The sequence below is a fragment of the Balaenoptera physalus genome (genome assembly GCF_965194825.1).
Source record: "Balaenoptera physalus genome assembly, chromosome: 7".
In the NCBI taxonomy this organism is placed as follows: Eukaryota; Metazoa; Chordata; class Mammalia; order Artiodactyla; family Balaenopteridae; genus Balaenoptera; species Balaenoptera physalus.
Genome location: NC_138886.1, coordinates 116,029,094 through 116,051,049, shown reverse-complemented (window position 1 = coordinate 116,051,049; position 21,956 = coordinate 116,029,094). Strand labels below are relative to the sequence as shown.

The 21,956-nt window shown below is 42.2% G+C and overlaps 1 protein-coding gene and 1 pseudogene across 2 annotated transcripts; both read right to left on the bottom strand.

Annotated features, from left to right (window-relative positions):
* Positions 1-246: 246 nt before the first annotated feature.
* Positions 247-21,663, bottom strand: DEFB135 (defensin beta 135). The gene is made up of 3 exons (XM_082469096.1): positions 21,381-21,663; positions 6,859-8,142; positions 247-5,227 (listed from the first exon to the last, which is right to left on the bottom strand). Exons 2-3 carry the CDS (start codon positions 6,914-6,916, stop codon positions 5,058-5,060), a joined length of 228 nt encoding a protein of 75 aa, XP_082325222.1. The 5' UTR covers positions 6,917-8,142; positions 21,381-21,663; the 3' UTR covers positions 247-5,057.
* On the bottom strand, positions 8,787-10,854 carry LOC309665241 (large ribosomal subunit protein uL22 pseudogene; annotated as a pseudogene). The gene has a single exon. The product of its transcript is annotated as a large ribosomal subunit protein uL22 pseudogene (transcript).
* Positions 21,664-21,956: the final 293 nt, after the last annotated feature.

Below are 21,956 nucleotides of genomic sequence, written 5' to 3'. Positions count from 1 at the left end.
TGGGAAGATCCCACATGCCACGGAGCAACTGGGCCCATGAACCACAACTACTGAGCCTGCGCGTCTGGAGCCTGTGCTCTGCAACAAGAGAGACCGCGATAGTGAGAGGCCTGCGCACCGCGATGAAGAGTGGCCCCCGCTCGCCACAACTAGAGAAAGCCCTCGCACAGAAACGAAGACCCAACACAGCCAAAAATAAATAAATAAATAAATAAATAAATAAATTAAAAAAAAAAAAAAAAAAACTCTCAGTAAAATGGGTATAGAGGGAACGTAACTCAACAAAATAAAGGCCATTATGACAAGTCCACAACTAACATCAGAGACAACGGTAAAAAGCTGAAAGCTTTTCCTCGAAGATCAGAAACAAGACAAAGACGACCAACCTTGTCACTTTTATTCAACATAATACTGCAAGTACTGGCCAGAGTCATTATGCAAGAAAAAGAAACGAAAGGCATCCATATTGGAAAGGAAGAAGTAAAACTGCCACTATTTGCAGACAACGTAATATAAATATCACATATAGAAAACTCCAGAGAGTCCATCAAAGGAGTTTGGGATTGACATCTACACACTGCTATATTTAAAATGGATAACCAACAAGAACCTAATGTTTAGCACAGGGAACTCTGCTGAATATTATGTAACAATCTAAACGGGAAAAGAATTTGAAGAAGAATAGATACATGTATATGTATAACTGAATCACTTTGCTATACATCTGAAACTAGCACAACATTGTTAATCAACTATACTCCAATATAAAATAAAAATTTTTTTAAATAAAATTAAAATCAAAAATTACAAAAAAACTGCTAAAACTAATAAAGAAATTCAGTAAATCTGCAAGGTATAAAAAAATCAATATACACAAATTGGTTGCATTTCTTTATGCTGATAATGAACTATACGGAAGAGAAATTTAAAAAACAATCCCATTTACAACTGCATCAAAAAATAAAATAAAATACCTAGGAATAAATTTCACCAAGGAGTTGAAAGACCTATATAATGAAAACTACAAGACACTGATGAAAGGAACTTAAGAATACACAAAAAACTGGAAAGACATTCTGTGTTCATAGATTACAAGAATTAATATTGCTAAAATGCCCATACTAGGGGACTTCCCTGGTGGGCCACTGGTAAAGAATCCACCTTCCAATGCAGGGGATGCAGGTTCAATACCCAGTTGGGGAACTAAGATCCCACATGCCAGGGGGCAACTAAGCCCACATGCCACAACTATTGAGCTCCGGCACCTCAACAAGAGAGCCCACGTGCCGCAAACTACAGAGCCCCCGCGCTCTGGAGCCCATGCACCACAACTAGACAGAAGCCCGAGCACCGCAACGTACATCCTGCGTGCGGCAACTAAAACCCAACACAACCAAAATAAATTTATTTATTGATTGATTTAATATGTTTTAAAATGTCCATACTACCCAATGCAATCAACATCAAAATTCAAATGGCATTTTTCAGTGAAATAGAATAAGCAATCCTAAAATGTGTATGGAACCACAAACGACCCTAAGTAACAAACGTGAGAAAAAAAGAACAAAGCTGGAGGCATCAAGTTCCTTGATTTTAAACTATATTACAAAGCTACAGTAACTAAAAGATTGTTATTTCATTGGCATATAAACAGATACACAGATCAATGGAACAGAATAGAGAGCCCAAAAATAAACTCATGCATATAAGGTCAATTAACTTACAACAACAGAGCCAAGAATATACAATGGGGAAAGGACGATCTCTTCAATAAATGGTGTTGGGTAAAATGGACAGCCACATGCAAAAGAAGGAAACTGGACCACTGTCTTACCCCATACAAAAAAATTAACTCAAAATGGATTAAAGACTTTAATGTAAGAATTGAAACCATGAAACTCTTAGAAGTGAACACAGGGGATAAGCTCTTTGACATTGGTCTTGGCCATGAGTTTCTTAATCTGACACCAAAAGCAAAAGCAAAAATAAACAAGTGGGACTACATCAAACTAAAAACCTTTTACACAGCAAAGGAAACCATCAACAAAATGAAAAGGTAACATACTGAATAGGAGAAAATAATTGCAAATCACATCTGATAGGGGCCAACATCCAAAATATATAAAGAACTCTTACAACTCAAAAGCAAAAAGCAAACCATCCAATTTCAAAATGAGCAGAATATCTGAATAGACATTTCTCCAAAGAAGACATACAGAAGGCCTACAGGTACGTGAAAAGATCCTCAACATCACTAATCATCAGGGAAATGCAAATCAAAACCACAATGAGTTCTCACCTCACACCTGTTAGAATGACTGTCATCAAAAAAACAAGAAATAACAAGTGTTGGCAAGGCTGGGGAGAAAAGGGAGCCTTCTGCAGTGTTGGTGGGAATGGAACTTGACACAACAACTATGGAGAACAGTACACAGATTCCTCAAAAAATTAAAGATAGAACTACCATGTGATCTAGCAATTCCACTTTTGAGCACTTACCAGAAGAAAACAAAAACACTCATGCAAAAATATATATGAACCTCCAGGTTTCCTGAAGCATTAATTACAAAGCCCAAGCTATGTAAACAACCTAAGTATCCACTGATGGATGAATGGATAAAGAAAATGTATTATGTACCTATGGTGAAATATTAGTCAGGCATAAAAAAGAACATTGTCATTTGTGACAAAATGGATGGACCTCAAGGGCATTATGCTAAGTGAAATAACTCAAAGACAGACAAATATCGTATAATCTCTCTTATATGTGCAATCTTAAAAAAAAAAAAAAAAAAAACAAGTTCATGGATACAGAGAACAGACTGGTGGTTGCAACAGGTTGGGGGTAGGGAGGGTGGGAAAAATGAGTGAGTTGGGGATTTTTTAGTAAAAATAAATTTATTTTTTTTTAAATAATGCTATAAACAGGGCTCTCTATGAGACCTGAGACCATGAGCAGCATTGATTTGATACTCAGGTGATTAAAAAAAACAGAACAGGAATATTTTCCCTATCTCAATATGGATCATAGCACAAGGCGGGCTCAGTGAAGCCTACAGGGAATGTCTCCCAAAATACTGAGAGACATCAGTATGAATAGGACAGCAACAATCGCAGTGGCAGCTACAAAGGGAAGATGCCACCTTCCGGTCAGATTTCCAGTAGCAGACACCCCAACAAGAAAAGCAGGGAAGAATTTTTGGGGCGGTCACGTAAGACACACCCGAGGTTTCTCAGCGGTAAGGAGTGACGGGAGGCGGACATGATGTGGAAGCACGATCTTAGCTCCGTCGCTGTTCAGAGGCCTGAGGAAATGCATGTGTCACAGACGCTATTCAGTCAGAAAAATGAAGGCTAGCCTATTCCACAAACACATATGGACGACGTGAGCAAACAACAGTAAACACTGCAAGAAGAAAGAGAAGGCAAGGGGAAGGGGAGGAGGAGGAGGAAGAGACAGAGAAGAAGAAGAAAGGGCCCTGTTTATTGGTGGTGGCAGATAAGGAAGGAACCACCCGTACTACTTATTCTCCCCATCGGAGCAGGACTCTCTCAAGAGGAATGTAGCTGACAGTAGGAATGATGTTAACGACACTGAAAGATGATTTGGCTGTGCATATAATCACCTTTGTCCTTTTCTCAGAAGAGCCAAAGGAGTCTAGTCCTAGCTCAGTCTTACGACGCAATCTGCTCAGGATGGGTACTTCACCCATCACAGCAGGGTTTGTTTACAGCTCCAAACTTTGACAGTGTTCCCTCCAGGAGTCCGTCAATCAGGAGCAGATCTATTCTTCCTCTCCCCATCATACTGGAAGCACTGCCTCTCTCTCATCGACCTAATTCCTCCTAAAACCTACTCAAAAAAGAAGGGGGTTGAAGTGTCATTAACTCAAGTGATTTATCTTGCTTAGGTTAATGAAATTTAAAAATGCTTAAGAACTGAAACATTTTGATGGCCTGGTCATACTAAACAGTACAAAATTTCTGTAACTGTGCCTTGTGAACTATAACATACTCCATATTTAAACATCAATATTTTCAATACGAATTTCACTTTATTATTGCCAATGTCAAATAATGAGTGTTCCTTAGGAGGTTCCCAAGTAGAAAAAGTTAGACAATCCAGTAGAAAAATACATGAAAGTCTTGAACAGTACATCACCGAAAAAGGATTATCTAAATGGCCAATAAACAAGTGAAAAGGGGTTCAGCTTCATTAGCCATCAGTGAAATGCCTATGCCGTTACTATATACCTCCTCGATGGAAAAAGGGGAAGATAATAATAGTTGTGGAAAAGGATGTAAAGCAACAAGAACTCTCAGACACTGTGGGTGGGAGTTGTAAATTGGTACAACCAATTTGGAAAACAATTTGGCCATATCTACTAAAACTGAATACATGTACAGCCTATGACAGGAAATTCCATTCCTGGGTATATAGCCACAGAAATGCTTGCATATAAGCCTTAAAAAACATCCACAAGAATGTTCATCACAGTGCTATTTAAAAGAGCCAAAACCTGAAAACTACACAAATGACCATCTATATTACAATTTTCAAATACACTGTGGCCTATTCTCCAATGTAGTATTATACAACATGGAGAATGAATAAATTACAGTTACATCAAACAATAAGAATAAATGTCATTGAAATAATGTAGACCAGAAGACGCCAGATACAAAGGAGTACCTACTGTATGATTCCATTTACATAAAGTTCAAAAACAGGTGGCAGAACTCATGCTATTGTAAGTCAGGCTACGGACTGTCTTTTGTGGAATAGTGACTCGTAGTGACTGGAATATTATTACATTCTTTTTTTCATCTGGGTTCAGGTTACATGGACATGCTAAATTTGTGAAATTCATTACGAGGTTCACTTATGATTTTTACACTATTCTGATTATATGATTATTTCCATGGGAGAGACAATGAATGCCTCTAAATAAAGAGAAACACAGCCAACACAAAAACATCAGCTAAAGCCATCATTTTAATAGGATGGTACATCTGAGACGGTCCCCATAGGAAGTCAGCAGGGGCCTCATATACAACTATTTCCCAACCATTACAGGCAAATACTTTTTGTCAATGCAGCACAGAATTGCCACTTCACAGAAAATATGAAATATTTCACCCCTTCCACATGATCTCTTGCAAACACCTTTTGTTCGCCAGCATGTATGAAACAATCTTCTTATGTATGCATTCGGTCCACTTCTAACTGCCAACAAAAACAAAAATAAATGCACAGTGCTTGCAGGGTCATAAAGCTATGGATAAATTAGATTGAAGGCTACACTTTAAAACTTCTTAACGGTAAACTGGACAGGATCCAAAGACCCCAGTCATGTTATGGCTGAGTGCCCCTTTTTCAGTTGCTCTTCAGTTATTTTCCACAGACCCTATTATGAATCCTTAGTTCCCATGGTCCCGACTCACATGAATCATTAAACAACTATGTACAGGTAAACAGGGCCCAGCAGATTCGCTTGGGAGTATTTGCTATGGAAGAAACATTTACACCTCAAAGTAGACCAAGGAGTCTGTCGAGGCCCCATACCAGGAGACGTGCAGGGTCCAGGATAGTAGCAAGGTAGTCTGAGATTACCAAGTGTCGGCTTGAAGAAGGAAAGTACACTAACACAGAATCACAGAAGCCCATGGTTCTAGGCCTGCCTTCCCAATAACATTCTATTGGACTTTTTGCTCCGTGCCTGACTACCTGTCTAGGCTTAGTCACTGGGTAGCTGAAAGCATCCTGTGGGCTAACGAGTGTGAAATGGTTTGAAATACCTGAAACATGTATCTAAATCAATTGCTAGTATTTTTCCTAACCTTAAGACCGGGGTGCCTCTGGAAGCTGAGGGGTCGGGGAGGAGTGGTAAGGCAGGCGGTTTAAGAGGGTGAAGGTGGCTCTGAGTCCCCCTACTGAATGACCCACTCTTCTGTTCTAAGCCTTATCAGTCTCTCCACCCAGCTGGCCCATGGGTGTGAGAGTAATCAGTGTGGTATGACCAAAGGCCACCGGCAAGCAAATTTGCCTTTCACATGCCCATTAGCCCTGGGGCACCTCTCGGAGGACAAAGGAGCCCAGTGGAGACGCCATGTGTCCAGAGGTCCTGCCATCCAGGACAGTGGCGGAAATCTCAACACAATCCTCACCTGTCCTTTGAATACTTCACCTCTGGCCCTCAAGTGATACCTTTAGAATATGAAGCTTCGGGGCAAAGGGTAAAAGCTTTCTGCAGACTTTAGCAAACCACAAGCAAAGTCTGAGAACCTCCACTGCAGTGACTTAAGGGGACCCTCTTCAGTCGTGTCAAGCTGCTGGTGTCTGTCCAGAGGGCACAAACTCTGACCCCTCAAACTGACGTTCCATAGGATCCGTCATGCTTTAAGGTGACACACTGGAACAACTTGCTCTGTTGATTCTGCTCAGCATCAAGTCTGCCTTGGTTTCTAAACGTGTGTGAAAGAATAATTCAGGTAACTGACTTGGGAGTGCAAGTTCTAAGAGTCCTAAAGGAACAGCTCCCTTCCCACTCCCAAAGCCTACCTGTCCTCTAAAGGTCTCACGCTTCTGCGCTGCCAGTACCATCAGTCCAACTTTCCCTGCAAACTTCACAGATTCCCCAGACCAAAATCCAGAACCGATTTCTTCTTGGAAACTACTATGTGTCCTTAGCGTTTCTCTCCGTCCCCTGGAACAGCCTGGAGCATCCAACTCTGCTCACATCCCTCCCTGTTGCAACTGCCTTCATCCAAGTCCAGCTTCCTCCTCACGCTTATAGGACCTCATTCCCACTTTCCCTTAACTGTTCATAATTCCACAGGGAGGGGATTCCGTTTTACCTGGTGGAACACAGGAGAGCAAGACTAGGACCACAAGGACCAAGAGTAAGCTCCTCATGGCTGAACCAATCAGCAAAGAGACAGCTGAGAGCAGGGGAGAGTCACTCTATATGCAGCTCTCGTGACACAGGAGCTGCATGACTGGTGAACCTTTCAGGAACAAGAACATCTGCTTGCTCCACTGAGCAGTTCAATAAACTACAAGTCTGACTTTGAACATGATGTCTCACCATTAAAATACGTTTCCTGAGCGCCACTTGCAAACTGCATTCTCACCGTGGGAACAGCCCTAATGGCCTGGAAGGAAGCTGTGTAAGCTTCCTTGTATCTTCACTGTACATCCATTTAACAAACGCCTATAGTGTGCAGAGAGCTGTAAGGCTACTTTATTTAGCTGACAAAGTGTTTTCAACAGTTGTTTTCAATCTCTCGCCCTGAGAAAAAAGAAACCCCAGGTAGATATTACTCTCCCATTTTAAAAGCAAAGAACATGAAACTCAGGTGGAAAAAATGACTTGCTCAAGTTTATACAGATCATAAATGACAGCAACACAACTTAACGTGACTCCTGCATACAGAAGAATTAAAGTATGCTCCAGCCCCGTTCTAGTGTGGCTACAATCTATTTAGGGAAATCAGAGCTTCCCAAAGAGCAGGGCAAAGCCCTATAATACCATCAACATGAGCCTTCCATGCTGGGCAACGTGGGATCTACGGAGAATTCGTGTTAGAACTCTTGCTTTGAGGGACTGAAGGTCAAGAGTGCTTGACAGTTTATTTGACAGTTTTCAACGTGTTTTAAGCTTAACGAAACCTCTATCTGACCTTTATAAAGAACATGGAACCCAGAATCAGGCAATCCGAGTTCAGATCTGGACTCAGCTTGATAAGCTTTCAATATGGCACTGCTTTGCCTCTCCAGACATCACTTCTCTCGCCCGTAAGACAGGCCATGCACCACCCGTGCTTCTACCGCAAAGGCCCGTGGTGGGACCAAACGAGGCAGTGCTTGCGAAGCACCCTCTATAAAACGTGCACTTACGGGGCTGTCAGGCCCACAGAACACAAGAAGACGTGTGAGGCTGGAGACGCTAGAGACACAGCCCCTCCAGCTAGAGCAGAGGAGCCGGGCAGCAACGCACTCTTCCATCCCTCTGCCCCACGCGCTTTTCACCTCATGAAGACTCACCTGCACGTGTACCGCTATGGTGGCCTCGTGCTTTCCAGCTTCAGGAAGCCTGTGATGTGACTGCCCTTACAGAGCTGTGCAAGACCCTGAAAGGACTGCAGAGCAAAACAATCATTCAGTACAGAAAAGGTGGAAGACATGAGTTTGGGGAAATGATCAAGAGAGCATGCGTGCACTCAGGGACATGAGAACCGCTTTCCAGACCGAAGCAACAGGTACAGCCAGAAAGGCATTCTTTCACCTCATCTGGCTCTCATCTCCTCTTCTCCAGCCATCCTCCTTGGCCTCCAACTCCACTCTTACCACGGTGGCCTCCAGAACCCCAATTCCTTCCACTTTATACCTTCTCCCCAGCACACCCTTCCACCTCTACGTTCCAGTGAAACGCTGGGTTCTCCTCTGGAGGAGGCTGCGTCCCAGCAGCCTTTGGTGACCGGAGGCCATCCATCTGTTGAGGCCCCACACACCATGGAACAGGCAAGAGCATTTGCTAACAGCCCCATGCAGTTTCCAGAACAATCCCCGACATGATCTGACACCTCCTCTCCCTCACCCCACCCACACCGCACCGCTCAACAAACCTCACCCATCAGCTCACCCCCACCCACCCCTCCCTCTGCACGACCACCACGCAGCTCGAGGTATCACCATCTGTCGTTCGACTGAGTAAATGGCCTCTTAACCGGTCTCCTGTGTCATTTTTACGTATTTATCATTCCTCCTTCACGTAGTCATCAAAATGACCTTTATAAAACTGAAACTGGATCACGCATTTGCCACGCGTAAAGCCTTTCACCGTCTTCCTAATGGGCTGAAGTACCAGCTGCTTACGTGGACGCCAAGCCCCCCGACTGGCCCCCGACTACCTCCCCAGCCCTACTCCTCTCATTTGCCCACCCCCTCCCGTTGGTCCAACCCCTGGACTTCACTGTTCTCAAACACACCCCCTCACAGCTTCTACCCAAGCTATTCGCACGTCCTGGAAATCCGCATCGCCGTCCCCCAACCTTCACCTAACATTTACTCATTTAAAGAGATATTCTCGGTCTTCTCCTCAGAATAAATTCTCCTGAATGCTCCACACCTAAATCATATTCTCCCTCGTTAATTTTTATCACAGGATCCTTTTCCATTGTTAGCATACTTACGTTTTTCTTGATTTAATATTTGCTCCCTCCACTTGACTACAAGCTCAATGAGAGCATGCACCACGCACGTCACATGTATATGACATCACATCAACCAAACCCAAATTTTTTTCTATGGCACTGCATTAATTCCCTAGGGCCGCCATAATAAAGCACTACAACCTGGGGGGCTTAAACAACAGAAATGTATTGTCTCACAGTTCTGGGCGCTAGAAGTCTGAGATCAAGCTGTCTTCAGGGTTGTTTCCTTCTGAGGCTTGTGAAGGCAGGATCTGTTCCAGGTCTCTCTCTTAGCTTCCAGTAGCCCCTGGCATTCCACGGCTTGGAGATGGTGTTCTCCCCGTGTCTTCACATTGTCTTCCCTCCGTATGTGTCTGTGCCTGTGTCCAATTCTGCCCACTTATGAGGACACGGTCGTATTGGATCAGGACCCACCTTAACTCGATCATCTGCAGGGACCCTATTTCCAAATAAGGTCACATTCACAGGCACTAGAGGTTAGGACTCCAGCATCTTTGCACAATTTAACCCATGACAAACATTAATCTTTCATCTTCCTGGGTAATATCTATGACCCAAATGACATCACATCAAACAATTTTTTTCTAGGACACTAACTGTTATTTTTTTTCTTCTATCACACTACACAGAAGAAAAGTCAGCCACAGAGCTGCTTCTACTCCTGGGCTTCTGAAAGCCACTGGAGAATATCACACAATCCTGCAAGCAAGCTGAGGGTAGAAATTAGGTCATTCCTTTCACTTCAGATGCTATTTGACCTCACCGCCTACCAGAGCCTGTCCTACTCTCAGCAGGTGATCTGGTTTCTGCTCCAGAAAAAAATAAACATCAGAGGGTCTTAAATCATTTACCTTTGCACCCTATTCCCACCCATCTCACTCAATAAGCAACCATATACCTATAAATATATATGTATTTTTCCTCTTTTCCTTCTTCTTCAGAGGAATAAGTGTCAATTCTCCTGCCAAGTCTTATCCTTCCAGCCACGCTCCTAGCACATTCCCACCCATCTCTTAAGTTATGCTGCTTTGTCATTAATCCCCTCTTTTAAAAAAATAAAACTTTTTTTTTTTACTTTTATTTGCATTTATTTTTTGCAGCATTTCTTCAGTTTCTTCTGGGATATCTTTTTTTCTGTGCAAGCTGCTCTTCTGCTTTAGGAACAATCTGTTCTTTTTCAGTAAGGATCATCTCAGTGGGGCTGGGAGAGCTCATGTATGGGATGATCCGACCATGAGCTCTGTAAGTCCTGCACCACATCTTGGCAGCTTTGTTCACCTGGATGTTCTCAACGACAACAGAATCTACATCTAAGCCCTTAACTTCAGCATTACTCTTTGCATTACTGAGCATGTGCAGTAAAAATTCAACACTCTTTCTGGGCCACCGACCCTGCGTCCAGCCCCACTGTTTGGCCTGGACACACCTACCAACTCCACCATTGTAATGACGGAATGGCACACACTGCTTCTTTAAAGTGACATCCTTCAGATACTTGGTGGCTTTTCGGATATGCATACCCTTAATGGCCTGGGCAGTTTCACAAGTGTTCTTAAAGTGAACACAAAGATTTGAACCTCTTGACTTGCATGATTTTGTGGGGTTTTCTGGGTCAAGTGAATAGCGAACCACTTTTAGAGGTCACCTCAGGCCGCTTACCGGAAAAGGAATCAAAAAACTAAAACTTTTGGTTGTAAAATACATAAATAACACATATACAAAAAACCCACAAGACAAATGTAGGGCTTCACAAATTATTATAAGCTTAACCCTATAGTAAACACCACCCAGATGATAAAACACAACTTTGCAGCCACCTAAGAAATACCTCCCTATATACCCCCATCCCAATCATAACCCTCACAAGTTACCACAACCCTTGACTTTTATTGTAATCATGTCCCTGAATTTCTTTCTATTTATGCCAACCAATTGAGCAAACTACAATTTACGAATCTTACAAAACTAAAATTTCATTTTGCTCATTTTTCATTTGACATATCTTTTGGTCTCTCTTTATCTGTGTGTTCTTCCTCCTGCTCTCTTACAATTTACTTGTTGAATAGCCTAGGACACCTGACCTGCAGATTTACCCACAACCTGGATTTTCTTGACTGTGTACTCACTCATGGTGAGGTTGAACTTGTACCTCTGTCCTCATATTTCCTGGAGATTGGCAGCTGGATCCAGAGGCTTGGTCAGACTCAGGTTCAATCCCTTTACCAGAACTACAAGTTTTCTTGTGTCTTTTCATCAAAATCTCATAATAGGCCTTCCCTGGTGGCGCAGTGGTTAAGAATCCGCCTGCCAATGCAAGGGACGCGAGTTCGAACCCTGGTACGGGAAGATCCCACATAACACTGAGCAACTAAGCCTGTGAGCCACAACTACTGAGCCTGCGCTCTAGAGGCTATGAGCCACAACTACTGAGCCCACGTGCCACAACTACTGAAGCACACACTCCTAGAGCCTGTGCTCCGCAACAAGAGAAGCCACCGCAATGAAAAGTCCACACACTGCAATGAAGAGTAGCCCCTGCTCACCACAACTAGAGGAAAGCCCTCGCGCAGCAATGAAGACCCAACACAGCCAAAAATAAATAAATGAATAAATAAAATTTTTTTTAAAAATCTCATAATATCTGGTTGTGCCTCTTTTTGTGCTTTCAGTAATCATTGATACTTAACTCCCAGATCCATTAATTCATCAAGGGTTGAAAAGGGGTGATATTCTAATTGCCAATGGCAGTTTTTACAGAATAAAAGTAACAATTCTAAAATTCATATGGAACCACAAAAGATCCCAAATAGCCAAAATAATGCTGAGAAAGAACAAGAAAGCTGGAGGCATCATGCTTCCTAATTACAAACTATATTATAAACCTATAGTAATCAAAACAGTATGGTACTGGCATAAAAACAGGCACATACACCAATGGAACAGAAATAAGAGCCCAGAAATAAGAGCCCATGCATATATGAGCAATATTTTACAAGAGAGCCAAGAATACTCAATGGAGAAAAGATAGGGAGATGCAAATAAAACACACAGTAAGATATCACTTCACACCTTCAGGATGGCTATCATCAAAAAGACAAGCGATAACAAATGCACATGAGAATGTGGAGAAACGGGAAGCCTGATACCCAACTGATGGAATGTAAATTGGTGCAGCCACTATGAAAAACAGTATGGAGGTTCCTCAAAGATTAAAAATGGAACTAACAACCCTAATATTCACAGCAGCATTATTTACAATACCCAACATATGGAAGCAAACTAAGTGTCCATCAACAGATGAATGGATAAAGAAGATGGGATGGATACACACACACACACACACACACACACACACACACACACATACACATATATAATCAATGGAATACTACTCAGTAATAAAAAAGAAATGAGATTTTGCCATTTGCAACAACATGGATGGACCTGGAGGGTATTATGCTAAGCGAAATAAGTCAGACAGAGAAAAACAAGTATCGTTATATCACTTATATGTGGAATCTAAAAAATAAAACAAACAAATGACTATAACAAAAAAGAAACAAGACTCACAGATATGGAGAACAAACTAGTAGTTACCAGTATGAGAAGGAAGTGGGGAGGGGCAAGTCAGGGGGAGGGGATTAAGAGGTACAAAGTACTATGTGGAAAATAAATAAGCTACAAGGATATATTGTACAGCACAGGAATTATAGCCAATATTTTATAATAACTATAAATGGAGTATAACCTTTAAAAAATTGTGAATCACTATGTTGTACACCTGAAACTCATATAATGTGGTACATCAACTATATTGTAACTAATAAAAATCATCACTAAACCTATTACTAAAAGATGCACTTCATAAAGCAGTAAATTAAGCCCAGAGACAAGAAATAAGATGAAAAAAGCATTAATAAGGAAATTATTTACATCAGAGAATACTTATGAGCAACAACTATTAAAATAATAAAATATATAAATAAGTAATTTAGAGGTATAAAAATAAGGTTAAATTAAAATATTAAACACAACACGAAAGGTGAGCAGAAAACTACCACAGTAAAACATTCCAAAGTCTATTGGAAGAAGATGAAGATAATGATTAACTTTAGACATTTTTTAATCAAGTTTACTGGTTAAAAATAAATCATCTCTATAAGAATAAAAATAGAATGTGTAACTTCAAAACCAAAGGAAGCACAATCAATACAAGCAAAAATCAATCAATAATCACTTAATCAATAAAACGGTAAATAAAAAGCACAAAAAAGAAATAAATTGTCACTTATCAAAGCAAATATAAACGGACGGTAGTTATCAGTTAAAAGACTGAGGTTTTAAGATTGAATTTTTTTTAATCTGGCAATAACCTATTTATAATAAGAGTGAAAACAACACCAAAAGACAAAGAAAGGTGGGCTATAATAGTTGGGGAAAAAAACGTCAATTCTAGCAAAAACTGCTGATTTTACATCCCAGTATACTTTCTCCTATTTTTCTTTAGTAATCAGCCAGAGCACAGGGCCACTGGGGACTTTCATTCTTTAGTTGCAGCTGAGCAGTCCATTCACTAAAGAGCTTTATGATCTCATACCTCTTAGCAGCCATAAATAACGAGGCCCGCAAATTAGATGCACATTGCTGGGCAGAAACACCTAAGACCCTCCTGGTTTACAAAGATCAGGGCACTGATATGTGCTTGGCTGTGTCCTTTAGCTTTGTTTTGTAATGCCATAAAAGTGGGTACCCCGACAGTACGTTTAGAATTATTATATCTTCCTGTTTCTTATCATTATGTAGTGACATTCTTTGCCTTTTTGCCCATAAACATTGTTATAGTTTTCTGCTTCAGATCCTCTTTTTGCTAGTGTTCATGTTGCTTTACCAGGTTTCTAGTAAATATAATTTTCCTGTGGTGACACTTCGGATCTGGTATAATGTAAATAATGGGAAACCCCAAAATAAAAGCGACTTAAATAAGATAGAATTCTCTCTCATATAAAGGAGACCTAGAAGGAAGTTGAAATGGCTACCAAACTGAGTAGCTGAAAAATACTAAATGCCCTCATATCTCTGATGCCACCGACAAATCACGTTCAGCTTAGCCCAGGAGGAGACTATCTGCATCCCACAGCACCAAGGCGCTGAACACAGTGAGGAGCCCTTCTGTCTTTAAAAGATGATAAGATATAAGGTACGGACATGTACTCCATCTACCACATAAGCCTCAAAGTTAATATTATTTCAACTTTAGGAAGCATGTATTAGGACACAAACCAAGGAAAACCAATGTAAGACGTGCAGACTTCAAACCCGTATCAATAAAACGCATTATTCTCTGGCCACCCCTCATCGGTGTAATCGTGATCATAAAATACTCCAACCGTGTCCATCCTCCAGCAGTGCATGAGGGGCTCAAAGTACTCTTGCTGCAACCCAGCTGACATGGAATATTTCAACCCTGTGATGACTGTTTCTCATCATAAATCAATATATTATGATACATGTTTTGTAAATAAATCTGATGAGCCTGGTTTATGTGAATCTAGACCCTGGGGGATGGATATGCTTTGGGAGAGTGGAAAACCAAGACACAGACCCTGGATTATGGCAAATACACAAGTGTAATGAGTACCCCCGAGTCAGACCACTCTTCTTCACATACTGACATTACCTCTCCCCTCAACATCTGCATAGGCTTCACCTGTACAATATCACTTTCTTATTAATAGTTCTATAGTGGACACTACCAGCTTGAGCAATGTTTCAGAGTAAGGGATAAGCCAACAGAGGCGTTGCCTAATGAGCTGACTGAACACTTGAAACAACCTTCTAACTTCCTTAACTCTAATCCTGCCCCGACATCCATCCCACACAGAACGGCTCAATGGGTCCATCCAAAAGACAAGTCAGACCTTCCCACTTCCTCACACTCCCTTCAGGAGTGCCTCTATAATACACTCAGTCTACAGTTGTTAACATTTCACTCATGGAGGGAGGGATAAACTGGGAATTTGGGATTCACATATACACACTACTATACAAAAAATAGATAAACAACAAGGACCTACTGTATAGCACAAGGAACTATATTCAATATCTTCTAATACCATAAAATGGAAAAGAATCTGAAAAGAACAGATATATATATAAAAACCTTCCAGAAAGTAGGCAAAGAAGGAACTTACCTCAACAAAATACAGGCCATATATGACAAACCCACAGCCAACATCGTCCTCAATGGTGAAAAACTGAAACTATTTCTACTAGGATCAGGAACAAGTCAAGGTTGCCCACTCTCACCACTATTATTCAACATAGTTTTGGAAGTTTTAGCCACAGCAATCAGAGAAGAAAAAGAAACAAAAGGAATCCAAATCGGAAAAGAAGAAATAAAACCGTTACTGTTTGCAGATGACATGATACTTTACATAGAGAATCCTGAAGATGCTACCAGAAAACTACTAGAGCTAATCAATGAATTTGGTAGAGTAGCAGGATACAAAATTAATGCACAGAAATCTCTTGCATTCCTATACACTAATGATGAAACATCTGAAAGAGAAATTAAGGAAACACTCCCATTTACCACTGCAACAAAAAGAATAAAATACCTAGGAATAAACTTACCTAAGGAGACAAAAGACCTGTACACAGAAAACCACAAGACACTGATGAAAGAAATTAAAGATGATACAAACAGATGGAGAGATATACCATGTTCTTGGATTGGAAAAATCAACACTGTGAAAATGACTACACTACCCAAAGCAATCTACAGATCAGTGCAATCCTTATCATACTACCAATGCCATTTTTCACAGAACCAGAACAAAAAATTTCACAATTTGTATGGAAACACAAAAGACCCCGAATACCCAAAGCAATCTTGAGAAAGAAAAACGGAGCTGGAGGAATCAGGCTCCTGGACTTCAGACTCTACTACAAAGCTACAGTAATCAAGGCAGTATGGTACTGGCACAAAAACAGAAATATAGATCAATGGAAAAGGATAGAAAGCCCAGAGATAAACCTACACACATGTGGTCACCTTATCTTTGACAAAGGAGGCAAGAATATACAACGGAGAAAAGACAGCCTCTTCAATAAGTGGTGCTGGGAAAACTGGACAGCTACATGTAAAAGAATGAAATTAGAACACTCCCTAACACCATACACAAAAATAAACTCAAAATGGATTAAATACCTAAATGTAAGGCCAGACACTATAAAACTCTTAGAGGAAAACTTAGGCAGAACACTCTATGACATAAATCACAGCAAGATCCTTTTTGACCCACCTCCTAGAGAAATGGAAATAAAAACAAAAATAAACAAATGGGACCTAATGAAACTTAAAAGCTTTTGCACAGCAAAGGAAGCCATAAACAAGACAAAAAGACAACCCTCAGAATGGGAGAAAATATTTGCAAATGAAGCAACTGACAAAGGATTAATCTCCAAAATATACAAGCAGCTCATGCAGCTCAATATCAAAAAACAAACAACCCAATCCAAAAATGGGCAGAAGAGCTAAATAGACATTTCTCCAAAGAAGATATAGATTGCCAACAAACACATGAAAGGATGCTCAACATCACTAATCATTAGAGAAATGCAAATCAAAACTCACACCAGTCAGAATGGCCATCATCAAAAAAATCTACAAACAATAAATGCTGGAGAGGGTGTGGAGAAAAGGGAACCCTCTTGCACTGTTGGTGGGAATGTAAATTGATACAGCCACTATGGAGACCAGTATGGAAGTTCCTTAAAAAACTAAAAATAGGGGCTTCCCTGGTGGCGCAGTGGTTGAGAGTCTGCCTGCCAATGCAGGGGACACGGGTTCGAGCCCTGGTCTGGGAAGATCCCACATGCCGCGGAGCAACTGGGCCCGTGAGCCACAATTGCTGAGCCTGTGCGTCTGGAGCCTGTGCTCCGCAACAAGAGAGGCTGCAATGGTGAGAGGCCCGCGCACCGCGATGAAGAGTGGTCCCCACTTGCCGCAACTAGAGAAAGCCCTCGCACAGAAACGAAGACTCAACACAGTCATAAATAAATAAATAAATAAATAAAAGAATGTGAATTTCTTAAAAAAAAAAAAAAAAAACTAAAAATAGAACTACCATACAACACAGCAATCCCACTACTGGGCATATACTCTGAGAAAACCATAATTCAAAAAGAGTCATGTACCACAATGCTCATTGCCGCTCTATTTACAATAGCCTGGACACGAAAGCAACCTAAGTGTCCATCGACAGATGAACGGATAAAGAAGATGTGGCACATATATACAATGGAATATTACTCAGCCATGAAAAGAAACGAAATTGAGTTATTTGTAGTGAGGCGGACGGACCTAGAGTCTGTCATACAGAGTGAAGTAAGTCAGAAAGAGAAAAACAAATACCGTATGCTAACACATATATATGGAATCTAAAAAAAAAAAAAAATGGTTCTGAAGAACCTAGTGGCAGGACAGGAGTAAAGACGCAGACAAAGAGAATGGACTTGAGGACACAGGGAGGGGGAAGGGGAAGCTGGGACGAAGTGAGAGAGTAGCATGGACATATATACACTAGCAAATGTAAAATAGATAGCTAGTGGGAAGCAGCCACATAGCACAGGGAGATCAGCTCGATGCTTTGTGACCACCTAGAGGGGTGGGATAGGGCGGGTGGGAGGGAGACGCAAGAGGGAGGGGATATGGGGATATATGTGTATGTATAGCTGATTCACTTTGTTATAAAGCAGAAACTAACACACCATTGTAAAGCAATTATACTGCAATAAAGATGTTAAAAAAAATAGACATATAGATACATTTATGTATTACTTAAATACTTCCCTGTATACCTGAAACACTGTAAATCGACTATACTTCAGTAAGTTTTAAAAAAAAGAATCTGAAAAAGAATACATATTTGCATAACTGAATCACTCTGTTGTATACGTGAAATATTGTAAATCAACAGCACTTCATTAAAAAATAAAATTAAATAAATAAATAAATTTTCACTCATGGTCCTTTGTAACCTGGCTCTACCTCCTTCTCCAGCCTTATCTGTAACCACCCCCCACGTTCAGTGATACATAAATGTGTGTTCATACCGGCACACACCAAACTTTTCTATACCTCTCTCCCCTGATCCTATGGATCTACTGATTGTTCCTAGAGCCCTCTTTCTTGTACTTTCTGGATAATCCCTACTTACCCTTAAAGATTCTACTCCAGAGTATCATCTCCTCCAGGAGTCCTTTCCTGCTTCCCTCAAAGCTCAGTTTCATGCCCCAAGTTTCCATAGCACCCTGTACATAAATCCTGTATCACAGCTTTTACCTCATCATATTAAAGTTATAACCTATGGCCCATGCAACTGTGAGTGCAGAGTCTTCTCTCTTCTTTACGTCCCTGGAACCCAGCACAGTGCCCGGCATAAAGTGCCACTAATGCTTGCCACACTGAACGGAACTGAACTGAATCTCCCCCTTTTCCTGCTCTCTACAGTGCTCTACTTCCACGCCCCATGCTACATTTCTCCTCCACACCCATAGTGATCCTGGCCCTTCCGTATTTTCCCACATTGGGTCTGTGCCTCACTTCTTACAGATATGAGTCTGAGTAAGGGAAGGGTGGGCTGGTGATCTGCCCAAACTTATGAGTAAGGCTGAATATTTGTCACGTTACAGGCGCATGACCAGTGTTGCAGAACTGCCTTTCTCCACAGCCCCTCATAGAAATCCATGGAGACAAGGACAGCCCGGTTAGCTACAAGTGTGCTAAGAAATTTGAGGATGGGGCAGAGACTTCAATGCCCAAAGGAAAAAATCATGTTCTCTAGGCAATCTGGCAGAAGCTAAGGAAGAAGGCAAACTAGCCCTGGGTACTTCTGGGCATCAGTCCCAGTGGCATAAGGCCATCTGATCTTGAAAGAAGGTACTGAGAACATTCTTCCCTGCGTGTGGCCAGGGACCAGTTCCCAGCCAATATCTCCTCACAGAATGTCCTAAGACTCCAAACATAATCAAATCTTGCTAAAGGCAATAAATTGATTCACCTGATCACACAGCCCCTTCCAGGCAGATGTGTCTCTTTGATCACTTGGGACAACCAGACCTCACTTTCCTCTCTGAACTTCTCCAGGTCCAGAGAGTGATTTCTTCATTATCCTCATGTCGGAGGAGCTGTTATATGTAACCAGCTGGAATTTCCTACTTGGGTTTGGACTTGGGTTTTGGTCTGAAGCTGTCTCTCAGAGCTTGCAGGGTGTTAGAGACACTGAAACTATGATCTTAATTCTCACTCTAAGTCCTGCCCCAGCAAACAGAGGAACATGGTAAGAGTGGAAGGTTCTGGACCATGCCCTAGAAGAACCTAGATTTAGGTCAAGTTTTGCCAGTAATCAGAGGAGCTGCTGTGCTCAGACCCTTTGTTCCTGTTCCTCTGCCCCCCGTCGCTGCAGCTTCCGCTGCTTTGGGGCCTACCAGCCTGAAGAAAAAGTCTGAAGTCCCCCAGTTGCTAAGGAGAGGGCAGCAATGCACTCCTACCCTCTGACTTCCATGGAGTCTCCTATCAGCTCTATATGGCAGAATGGGTCGTACTGAAGCCCCAACCGTCCAGCCCAGCTTGAAACAAGGGTCTCCCCATCTTCCACTGGGAAGTTCTAGGGTCTGAACCATGTCCCTTCATCAGATATGGGAGGCCACCTCCTTGCATTGACCCAGATCTTCCTCTTGACACGTGTGCTTCCAGATAAGGGGATGGGTGTAAGTTAAGCTGGGACACGGGAATAGGTCTCAGGCCTTCCCCGGGACTGACATCTCCACGGATTCTCTAGGGATGAGCTGGATGTGGGGCAAAGATCCTGCAAGAGGAGGCTGGTCTAGGGAAATGCATCTTTAAACCTTGCGATCCAGTGCTCTGTTGTGAAACCTTGGGCTCCTGGTCAAAACCTCAGGCACCATCCCTCCCTACTCCCGCGTTCCTAAGCCCCAGAGATTAACCACAGAAGTCAAAAGGAAAGGAGCTCTGTGTGCCCACTGGTATCTTCTGGGATTAGTGAGATGGGGGGACTTTTTTTTAATCCCAAGGATTTTCACTATAGGAAACAGAATCTCTTCCAACTTGATTCTGGGTAAAGTATTCATTATAACATGAATATACTGAGCATTATGCAGTCCACGAAGGCAGGTGTACAGCAGATTGTACATCACAAAAGAGAACCATCAAACAAGCAAGGTTGTAGCAACATAAGGGTTCTGTTGTTGAAATAGGGACGGAATCCCTTGGGGAGCCCTGGCAAAGCAGTACCCTCAGAAACACACCTGGGAAAGATATTTTCTGAGGGCCATCCATCCCTGACCCTCACCTAAACTTTTTCCAATGAAAAAGCTGTGTGCCTGCTAGAACAACCAGACTTTCAGCTATTCCATCAGGGTCAGGCAAGTGGAGGCCAAAGAGGCGTTGCAGAAGGGATGAAACTGACAGAGAAACCCAGTTCTACAAGACTTACGAAGGGCCACACTGCAGTAGGGAAGGGCCAGCCTGCCAAAGTCGCTCCTGTTCTTTTCCCATCCCCCTTCTCTTGCAATTCTTTTGACTTTTATACATATAAGGCCAAGCCACTTTCCACTCTTTTTTTCCCTTTTCCTGATAAAAAAAAGGAAAAAAAGAACAATCAACAAGAACCCACAGTCCCTGTATTTTATATTTGTCATCTCCATTTACCTCTACAATAACCTTATGAAGAAGTACATTTATTTTCATTTTACAGATGAAGAACCCGAAATTCAGCCATATTAGGTAACTTAGCCAGTATCACATAACTCGTAAGTAGCAGAGCCCAGAGGCCAACCCATTCTAGCAGAAGCCAGGGTCTGTGTTCTTTCCACTATACATGGCCTGCCTTTGCATCGGTACAAAAGTTTGGGTAGGAATCGTAAAAGAAACCGTTCTCTCTCATTTATTCCCATTTGGAGTGCCCAATTTAAGTATGGGACCCCGCATACAGAGTGAGTTTTCTTTGAGCTTCCCCATCCAACGAGACTCGATTTCCACGTCTTTCATGGGCCTCAAGCTCTGCCGTGCCACAAACCTCATGCAACTTTATGGCTTCTTTAGTTTATGTGCCTTATTTTTTTTTTTTTTAACCGCTTACCTGTATTGAAAAACCTTCTCTTGTTCCTGGGTAGGGTGACTACCCTATGATACTTATTTCTAACAGGTCACCCTCCGTAGCAGACAACAATAGCAAATAACTGATAAGAACGTATACTTTGCACTCTCCGCCCCCGGTCGCGGCAGCCTCCCCTGCTCTCAAGCCTAGCACCCTGAAGAAAAAAAAAGAAGAAAAGGTTTTTTTAAAAACCCTAAAACGCTTTAAAATCTAAAAAAAGACGGGGGCGGGAGAGCGAATCCTCCTCGGAGAACCCGCGGGGAAGTCACTTTTGCACGCTTCCAGCACCTGGGCGACCGCTGGCCCCCGACCACAAGGCTAGCTGTGAGCCGCCCGCGTGCCCGCCCCCACGCGCCTCCGCCCGCCGCCCTCGCCCGCGCACACCCCGTGTCCGCGCCCCAGGCGTCCGCCCACCACGCGTCTGCGCACCAGATGTCCGCCCACCACGTGTCCGCCCATCACGCGTCTGCGCATCAGATGTCCGCCCACCACGTGTCCGCGCACCACGCGTCCGCCCACCACGTTTCCGCGCACTACGTGTCCGCTCACCACGCGTCT